Raw genomic sequence first — 10,818 nt, 5'->3', positions numbered from 1 at the left:
GGGCCAAGCTAGGAAAAGTCTTCTTTGGAAGTTAGGCTGCGCAATGGGTCAAGATAAGAGCTGATGTAGCTCGGTCTTGGGCTAAGAAGACACTAAGTCGGTCAGAGATTGGTTGCTAGGGGCTGGACCTAGCTATCTGAAGGTAGTCCTTTATCGGACCGAGATGTTGTCAATGGAGAGGGTCGAGCTATGTATAGCTCGGCAGGGTGCAATTCGATAAATCGGCTTCCGGTCATATGGCCCGAACGACAGGGGACCGAGATAAGGCAGCTCGGTCAGGAATGTATATTGGCTTGCAGTGATGAGGGTGTTTTAAGGATAAGCATTATTCTTGGGCATGAGACTCCTAGGAGGACTCTGCTAAGGAGAGTTAAGATCCTACTAGGATTGTGCAAACCATCTCACTTGGCTGGTAATGAGTAGAGTGTTATGAGGATAGACACTCTTCACTAGGAGAGTGATTCCTAGGAGGACTCTTATAAGGAGAATTGGAATCCTACTAAGATTATGCCAAGCAGAATCTATAAAAGCTTCTAGTAAGACCTATGTATAGGTATCATAATTTCTACTCTAAAAAACACAGAGCTTTTTGTCTATTGTCAATTTGCTGACTTAAGCATCGAAGAGGTATCCGGCACACACCCGCCGACTAGCTCACGTTTGTATTTTTAGGTAGCAAAGTGATAACGTTTAGAGAAGTGCAAACTTGATCAACAGGATTATACGAGAAGATTATTTTCGTGCTCGTACACTACTAGATGAATATAATTTTTATCTCGAAGCAGGCAAGAGAGTCTGACCCTCCTGCTACCTCGAGAAAACATATCCTTGAGGAAGGATAGCCTCCTGAGCTCCACTTCCTCATAAATGGAGTCGGTTCGGTCGCCTTTAAATAGCATGAAGAAGTAGGTTCTGTGGACCAATGACACACTGGAAACATCCCAAAGTTCAATAATTTCCTTTTGGAGACTCTTGAATTCTGAGGGCCAATTCGAAAGACTCTTCGAACTATCCAAAAATTTAAATATAATGCATCCGCTGCTAGTATATATATACACACCCATATATATGCAGGTCCTAAAGGGGGAAAAGATAGGAACACGCCCATTTACACTTTCAAACACACCCATAAAGAGAGTCATGGGTGTGTGTTTGGAAGTGTAAATGAGTGTGATTGTTACAAAGTTGGGTCCTAAATGGCAATTGTCAATTTTAACCAGGGTATGCCACGCATGGCAGTTGTCAAAATGTTACCTTGTGCATGGGCCTTTGGGTTAGGCCCATGGTCTAGGTTTTAGGTAGTCCATCGGGCTGGACTTATGGGCCAATCCATGGGCCTTACCCTTTTGTCCAAGCCCAGCTCATATTTCAAGACTAGGCCAAGGACCAGCTCGGGCTGGACTGTGGGCTATGAACTTTTTGATGAGCCTTGTATGCACAAACCAATAAAAAGAGTACACTTTTTATGTGAAAATATTCAAAATTACCTTTCCATGTACCGTTGTGTCCATGCCCTACACTTTGCCATGTTGGCATTTTCATTTTGTCTCTTACTCAAGTTGTTGATACAAGAAGAAGAACAAAGCCATGAATCTCAGCCACTCGGGCTTAGCTAAATGACTGTCGTAAATCATAAAGTGCATTTATTATGAATCCCCATAGCATAATAAGTGTCGACTGTTCTCACTATGCTTAATTAATAATGATGTCATATATAACTGATAAATGAAAAGAACACATAAAAGTTTCTCTAGCACTTGTTAACAAATTCCTGCTTTGGCATCAGCATAAACTCTGTTGAGCCATAGTTTTTCACAGAAATATTTAAAATAAAAGCCGGAAATAGAAATAAAACTCACTGGATTATCAGCAACTTGCTTCTCTTGCTGAAACTCAGCCTTTTCCTCCATTCATACAATGCATGTATTAACACTAGTAATATTATCATCAGTTGAAGTTCTGCCTCTGTGCGCTTCAAGATCAATAGCAGCAACAATCCTGATAGAAGATTGAGAACCTTTTCTTGATAGCCTTTCAATGTTGGCACCATAGTTCAATTCATAAACCCTTCTTCGGATATCCTCAGGTCTTCCAGTGAATTCTTTCTAGAACCCAGTTGGTGGTGTGTGCTCATTATCATTATTTTCCACCTTCTCAAACCATGGTGAATATGATGGGCTAGTTATCAGGCTTGCTTTGCAGCTTCTACTTTTAGTTAACTTCAAGCTTTGAGAGCCAGACATGTACTCTGTTAATGGCCATGGAGATGGTTTTTCATGAGAATGAGCAATGAAATGAGGGATATAACTTAACATACTATCTTCCTTTAGTGGCGGTGACACGAACTCCTGATCTATTGTGTCTCTGTTCCCAGCCACCATCGATTCAGAGATTTCAGTGCTTTGTTCAGGAGATGATGATCTATTCGATTCTTCTGCCTCTATGCATCAAACTTCCTTGCATAAATCCTCCGAAGTCCCATGTCCCAACTCTGTCCAGAAGCTTCGGATAAACATAGAAACACCAACCAACAGCTGTGGAGAAGTATCATTCGGCACAAAGTTCTCTTCAAATTCAGGAAGAATTTGTATGCAGTGATCATCAGAGCTTCTCCCACTATGTCCATAAGAATAAAGAGATCTCTTGACTGATCTAACACCAATGTCCAAGGAGTGAGGACTTGCCAAAGAGGATGTCTCTGGTACTGGATTTTCAAATTCCGGTGACTTCCGAACTAGCAAGAGTGGGTAGTTATTAAAACCTACCTGGAGAAGTACAAAAGGAAAAAATAAATAAACTCAACTAAACAAGGCACACCTAGATGATATGGATGCTTCGGTACAACAATTTAACTACAGTTACCCGTGTCATTGAATGTCCCTCATCCCCAACCAATTGTAGCAAATCCTGAACCTGACATTGAGCTAAGTCTCGTTGAACAGTCAGATCTATCATCTCCTTCTCCAACTGCACAAGTAGAAAAAGTAAATAAATAAAAAGATAACAGCATTCAACGCATGAGCCCATAAGACAAATGCTGCTTCTTGCATGGATGGAAAATTTTGCAGCATGTTCGTGAATCATACTTCAAATGTTAGTAGCTCAAGGTGCACTCTTAACTTTTCCCAAGAATGTCATTTGAAATTGAACTTTTTAAGCCTACAGCTATCAAAAAGTCAAATAAGCAGACATTAGAAGGATTTCCATATGTGATGCCATGGTTCTTCAGACTTTTTAAGCCTACTTCTTCCTTCTGCAATGATCTTGTGTTTTTTTTTATCAAATCAAGACACATTAGCAAAGTACATAATTTAACAATTGAGTTAAAACTGAAGTAAAATGACATTAAAACCATAGATCCTAAAATGACATAGTTTTGTTTAACTTTAAACATAGGCCATTGGATTACTACAAGAAGTCCAGAATTCGTTGTATAGAATCTTGACCCGGTCAACGATGGTCCACCAAATTAATTACCATTTTCTGTTAGGTTAAGTTGTTAAAGATATCCCTTACGGTGAAGTAAAAGTCAAATGAAGTATCTAAACCGCATCATTGCAATGTTATTAAACCAAATGGTTCATCAACAGATCTCATATTTTCAAATTGGTATTGTTCTTGAGGTGGGATTTTGTTGACATTTCAACTGGTCCTCTCTTGTAATAATCTAAGAGTTACAAAATTATTCTGCTTTTAGATCACAAAAGTCCTAAAAATCCAAGCAAAATTGAAATGAGATTGTCAAACGATTAGAAGCAAGACAAGGAATAAAGATTAGAAATGAGTAAATAGACCAAGAAAATTCTTTTTGCATGTTCCGTGCAGAACAACAAATATACAAAAGGCTTAATATGAAAAACAGACAATGAAAAGGAATGAAAGTCATGCAACCTAAAAGAAAAAATGGAATTAATTATAAACGATGGCGAAGGATGCACGTGGAAATAAGGGTTTAACAACAAATATTACACTTATGTTTGCCAAACTAACTCACTCTAGTGGATGTGATCATGTGACATAATTTAGGGAAAATTTCACTCTGCCCTCCAATGTGGTTTAATCTATGTGCGGATTACTCCCTATCATTTGGAAATAATCACATAATCCCCTTGTAGTTTGTGGACTGAAGTGCACCATCAACATTATGTCCAAGTTAACAAGTGCGAAACACATGCCAAGACATAGAGGGGTTATGCACTCATTTCCAAATGTCAGTGGGATAAATTGCACATGGAGTAAAACAAAGAGGGTTAAAGTAAATTTTGTCTCCCAAAAAAATGAAAAAAATGTTTGTGGTTTGCACAATAAAGTTACTTATGTACAAAGGTTTCTTAGTCCACAAACTAGAGGGGGTTATGTGCTTATTTCCAAATGACAAGGGGTTATGTGCACATAGGCCAAACCACAAGGGGGTGAAGTGAAATTTTCCCTATAATTTTTAATTTAAGATTCAGAAGTACCACATTGTGGTTTTAAAGAGTCTTGAAATTTATATTCCTCATGCAACAATTACACAGAAATTTATGAACTGTTCGATATTGAAGAGGTATTGCAATTTGATAATGAAAGCCCAATCATTACCTTTTCAATCTGAATGCCAAATAATGTGATGCAACAAAGGTGGGCCCTTCACTTCTCAGTTCACTCTCCAACCTAGCTAATTGTCTCTGCAGATGCTTTACTAATGCTTTATCTGATATGACTACATTAACTTGAGTGTTAGTTGTTACTTCTTTCGCACAACTTGCAAACAATAGCGTATTTCTTGATTGTTCAACATGACTTCTCGCGGGGCTCATGGTACGGATGATGGCAGTTCTAGCATTGCCTCCCAACGAGGATTGCAATATGCGAGTTAGCTTAGAATCTCTGAAAGGAACATGCTCATTTCTTCCCTTGCTGCACCCAATGATAGGACAACACAAATGATAACAAAACTTGCAATCAACAAATGGTAATGTTCAGGATGAAACATCATACAATCAAACCAAAAAAAACACAGACAAGAAAAAGGAAAGGCAGGTAAAAGGATTAAAGGCACAAAATTCTTGAGAATTTAATCATTTTGGTTGATTTAAAAAGACCACAACAACAAATCTTTGACGTAATAAGATCATCATGATTACCCAAAGGAGTGTACAAGCCAAAAGTGACGATAGTAATCTGAGAGAATGTAGAGTAAAGCAGCACGACCAAGTGATTAGTCGTATGATCCTGACAACTGCATTGTCTTAATAAAATAAACAACTAACCATTACCAGCACCTGGTTGATATAAGTGATTACCAGTCAACGAATTTGAAAATCATGGGCTAAATGATGTCGGTCAGAATCAAGTTTGAGTTAATCTGATGAAGATAATTCAAGTAGTCCTTGGTTTTTTGCTTTAAAACAATTCATCTGGCTCTTGCTCCTATTAAGACCATCAACAGGAAAAAAAAAGAGCAAAAAGTCCATGGTTCAGTGAAAGGAGTGTTTAGCTGTGCTTCAGTTCTCTTTGTTGTTCAAGCCAAGCAATAAGGCAACTCACAGTTTTCGCAACATAGATGAATGCAATCCTTGACAACTAGATAATGATTTTTCCTAAGTATCATTGGATTGAATTATCGTCTCTTTACCCCTTATTGTTACAGAGGGAGGTTTGGACTTTCACAATCCTTCCATGTGCTAGCTTTGAGCATCAAGTTGTGGAGACAACGTCAATGTAATATGTGGCTGTGGGCAAATTTCTTAATAGCTAAATATTGTCATGGAATTCATCCTCATTCTTGAGCTCTCCATACATTTTCATTATCATATTTGGAGGAGGCTTTTTAGAAGCTAAACCTTTCATAGAAGATATACCACATACCTTCCTAATATATGTTGTGTATACTTCTTCAGGGTAGTTGGCTCGGAGATGGTGCTAGTATTGACAACAAAAGTACATAATTTACCATGTGCTGAACCATAGTAAACGATCATGAATGATGGAACTTAAATTTAGTGGAACATCTCCTATCTTCTAAGGATCTGATTATTTTGAGTTGGTCCAAATGATGGGCATTCTTAATTGACTCTGCTCATGAGGGTGTTTATTCTCAAGGTTCCACCACATAGTACATTTGTAACTAATTGTAGAAGGAAATTCCTATTAAAATATATTCATGTGGAAATTATTTCATTACATCATTGCATTTAACTTAGTGGTTGCCAAATGTTGGAGTGTCAACCTCTAGATGTAAATGTGGATTAGACAGGACATTGGAGTTTATGGAGCATTGGCATTCTACTAACAATCTTGCTTCACAGATTGTGATGCACTCAGTGAACTTACTTGGTCTTAATTTTTCCCATCATATTGATATTATTCATCAAATTAGTTTCTGCTCGTCCAAATGCTCCGAATCTGATCATTAGCCCATTGAGCTCATCAAGGTGTCACTAACTTTTTTGCATTTGGTGGGGAAATTTGAAGAGGACGAAATAAATAAATAACTCAGAACTAGATTGCAGATACTTTATTGGTTTTTATTATTTGCAGGCCTTCTACAGATTTTGATAATATTGCTTTTGTATAGGGGTGCAACTTGGGCTGGTTTAGTCAGGTTGAGAGGTTGTTTAGGCCAAACCCAAATTGTGTTGAGAGTTGCCCAAACCAGCCCAAACCCAACCTCCAACCTGATTTTGTCTTCCCAAGCCTGGCCCGAGCTCAATAAATTGAACTTGGCTAAGCCCAAATTGCCCACAAATTTATAATAGAATAGCATGGATGTAATTTTTATCAAAAAAGCCATATGGTCAAAGTGTAGAATAAAATACCGTTGTGTTATTTCTTGTGCTAAGTTTTGGACACGAAATAGCATTATGCTATTTTAGCATTATGGTCAAAGTGAGTGTTTTTGCTGAGCTGTGCTAGTTCAACAATGCCACACCTTAAAACTTCACCGCTGGAGCTCTAAAGCTCTTCACAGCTTTCTAAATCTGTGTAGAATTTAGTTCTCATATATATAGGCTATAGCACCAGTAACTTTTCAAGCAATGACTTCAAGTTAGTTTCATTATCAAAATGATTAAAAAAATTGAAAAACAAGCTAACCTTAGCTTGCAGATAACAGTTCCCAGGGTCAGTAAACTGCGATTTATGTGGCAACCCTCCTTTAGCCTGGTGCCAACTGATAATGACTGAGATGCACGCTCACTTCCTGCAAGATCAACAAAATTCTACACAGAATGTATCAAAAAAAATATTAATATAGCGCAGCATGGCATATATTAACATCTTAATAACCATTCAAATTAATCTAACAAAAACTTGACGATCCATACCACTGCAGCTGTAAGGGTGCTTAAGTAGTCCTTGACTGAAAATTGCCAAGCAGAACTTTCAATTGTCTGCAAAAACCCATTCATCAATTCAATGGAAAGAACAATAAGTTATGTTTAGAACAATCATTCAAGAAAACAACATTCCTACCAATCTGATTATTTGATGAGATTTGGAGCTTGTTTCATTCAGGGCAGTTTCCCCTATTTGTCTTTGAGCTTCATGAATGCACCAAGACATTTAGAATATGCAGTCACGATCATCTAGTAAAAGTCAGATGACTAGAGAATATCTTACCTTCGCAGATGGAGAGGAGTTCCATTACATTATTCCAGTCCCTGAGAGGTTCCTCAGTGAGTTTCTCAGTAACTGTCCCTCTCTGTGAAATAGCTAAGAATTAAGCATAATGGAAAAATATCAAATACTAATTATTTAGTCGACCAAGAAAGTAATTGACCTTGGGATCATCTAGAAGTCTAAGTGGAGAACTATCTGTGCTGAGGAGGTCCCTGACAGATTCATTGTAAATCTCCATAGCAGAGAACTTCAAAAGAAATTCTCTTTCATTGTGCTGCAAACAAAACAAACATGTAAACAACGAACAGTTGAAGCCTAAGAAGCATAGGTACAAACATGCAACATAACACAGATACACGCCGATGCTGAAAATTTTCAAAAAAGCAAGACAACACTTGTGTGACACATGCAAAATATATAGTTTTATATGTTTGTATATGTGATTTGTTATGTATATGAATATTTTATCAAAAATAATAATTAAGAAAATGAAGCATAACATTAATTCCTAAAGTTTCGCTAATAGGCATAAAACTATATTGTTTTTCTTTTAAACTTATAATGTGTTTCATGTGTGTCTAAGAGGTGGATATGTGTGTCCTTCAAGTATCCAAGGCATGTTAGGTCCAACACGCATTGGGAAGTGTCAAATGAGTGTCAGTGTCCGACATAGACACGCCATCTTCTTAGAAGTGTTGGTGCTTCTTAGGTGAAAGCCCAAGGAACATAGTGCTATAATAGAATGCAAGAACATCAAGTAGTGAGAAACAGTGAACATCAGTAGTTTCTTAATTACCTTCTCTATATAATCATAAATATCTGCTATGGCATACTCAGTAATTCCCGTCATCGTGAATGTCTTCCCACTGCTTGTTTGTCCGTATCCAAAACAGTAGCTGAAATTTATGCCTATTATTTGACATAAAGAAAATTGTCAATGGAATTCAAGTGAAATTCAATATCAGGAAAAATGGAGAAGCAAAGAGAAATAATACTCATAGTTAATACCACTGACAACTGAAAGAGCAACGTCCTTGGCTTCTTTCTCATACACCTTTTTTTGTGGAGCAGTCACTCCTAAATACTCTGTCTAACAGCGAAAAAAAGAAAAGAAAGATCAACACGAGTATCCAAGCCATGACACCAATGCTGATATGAAATTGTAACAATAATTCTTCGTAAGTTGCATTCAAACTTAGGTTTCTCAAATCTAACATACTGAACCATATGCAAAGCTTTACGTTTAACAAGAAACTTCACAACTTAACTGTGGCAATAGATTCTGTAAAATTGATACCCTGACAGACCTGAATTTGAAGGCCTTCAACCCTTTTACAGTTCTTTTATTCAAAATTAAACAAATAGTGTATGGACAAACTATATTCTCAAACTACAGTAAAACATGATTAGCAATCATACTTTTTAAAAAATATGGTTGTTAATCACGTTTTTTACTTAACACATACCACTATCTGAACTACCTTTTCGCATTATATAAAAAATGTGGTTAGCAATATTTATTTTTTGGGTGCGAGTTACTAACCACGTTCTAACATAATTTGGGAATAAAGTCTGTTCCACACTATTAATTTAATTTTAAATAAATAAATAATAATGTAAAAGAATTAAAGAACCTAAATTTGAACCCTCCTGGGAGGAACAGTTGTGCAAGGAAAACTCCAATAGAATCGGCTAAATGAAGAAAGAACAAAAATGGTTTCCTGTTTTATCAACCACAGCAAATGTTGCAGATTTAGCTCAAATAATGGCTCAAATTCTCTCCCACAAAAAAAAAAAAAAAAAAAAAAAAATACCCACATAGTTTAACACAAACTTCTAGTCTTGGATCTTAATTTGGATAGAGAATTATGAAGCAAAGAGAAAATAGAATGAAAATGTAAAAAATAAAATAAATTAATTTATACTTCATCCATTCACATTTCACCATCATTTCCTTCTCACTCCACACATTACAACCCAAATCAAATCAAATCAAAGATCCCAACAGAGTCTTAAATTTAAACACTCAAAAACAACACAAACACATAAAAAATTCACACAAAAAATGAAGGGAAAAGTAAATTATCATACCAAAAGTGTAGGCAGTTGAGTACATGGAGCGAACTGGAAGTGGAAGATTACAGTTCTTGAAAATGATGGTATCTTCATTGATGCATTCCCAATCACGCACATCGTTCCTTGCAATCTCCTTCTCATTCAAAGGCCTCAACCTCACCGACACAAATATCTTCTCCTCACAGCCTCCGCCAGTCATTCCACTATTTTCAAGCTAAACAAACTTTTAGAAGTTTAAAAAAGAAAAATGCTTGGGAGCACTAATTAGTGCTACCACTAATTAATTAGGTGGCAGTAGATTTCGTCATGAATGATGTGATGTTTTAGTTTTGGAGTTGTAATTTTTTTTATTTTTTTTATTTTTTAATATATTAGTGCTATTAGTGGTGATGTTTTTAGTGGAATGAATCATTGTTGTTTAAAAAATTGAGCTTTCTAACCCCAAAGATTACCTATATCCGGTTAGGCCTTTTATTCCTTTTGTACTGACCTATTCCTTGATAGTATGTAGCACTCTGTGAATTAAAAACAAAAAACAAAAAAAAAAAATTACTCTTTAAATTCTTTTATACGAAGTTTAAAAAAAGAAATTTAAAATTCATTGAAAGACAACTTTGTCAAAGAGTATGTAGATCATGATTTAAAAAAAAAAAAAAAAATTTAATTCCATTGTTAAATGGGGAGTGTTTTTTCATTGGGTTTTTTTTTTTTTTTTTGGTTCTTTTGGTTCTTTATTGAACATTTTATGCAAAAAATTCAAAAACAATTTACACTTTTCAATTTTACTCGACTAGATGAACTAGAAAAGTAATAAATAAATAAATAATTTAAAAAAAATTCTTTAAAGATAAATATAAAAAAAAAATCCAAGGCAAATTCGATTTTTGTTGGTTTTCTTTTTGGATTTAGTAAACTTTTTAAAAGAAATTTAAGTCCATGTTTGATTTGTGTTTCAAAAAAAAAAAATTAAGAAATTTGTTTGAAAAAGTAAAAACTAATTTGATAAAAAAATATTAAAAATATAATTTCAAAAATTTTAAATTATTTTTGGCCTCTCAAAAGATAAAATTATATAAAAATGCTAGATTTTTTTTTTCTTTCGACAAATTAATTTTTTGTTTTTTAGCAAAAATAAAATAA

At 35.6% G+C, this 10,818-nt stretch overlaps 1 protein-coding gene across 1 annotated transcript; it reads right to left on the bottom strand.

The window, feature by feature from the left end:
- Window positions 1-1,692: 1,692 nt before the first annotated feature.
- On the bottom strand, window positions 1,693-9,896 carry LOC114268019 (kinesin-like protein KIN-7H). The gene is given in 13 exon segments (XM_082924919.1): window positions 1,693-2,765; window positions 2,863-2,967; window positions 4,582-4,619; window positions 4,622-4,899; window positions 7,078-7,202; window positions 7,308-7,373; window positions 7,456-7,523; window positions 7,603-7,684; window positions 7,763-7,876; window positions 8,399-8,511; window positions 8,611-8,662; window positions 8,664-8,692; window positions 9,694-9,896. Coding segments are annotated over 13 exon segments (1,914 nt in total). The 5' UTR covers window positions 9,878-9,896; the 3' UTR covers window positions 1,693-2,105.
- Between the last annotated feature and the right edge of the window lie 922 nt (window positions 9,897-10,818).

This window comes from Camellia sinensis, chromosome 4 (assembly GCF_055761805.1).
Source record: "Camellia sinensis isolate YWXY chromosome 4, ASM5576180v1, whole genome shotgun sequence".
Taxonomy (NCBI): Eukaryota; Viridiplantae; Streptophyta; class Magnoliopsida; order Ericales; family Theaceae; genus Camellia; species Camellia sinensis.
The sequence above is the reverse complement of the archived record's forward strand: the minus strand, read 5'-3'. Positions and strand labels throughout refer to the sequence as shown.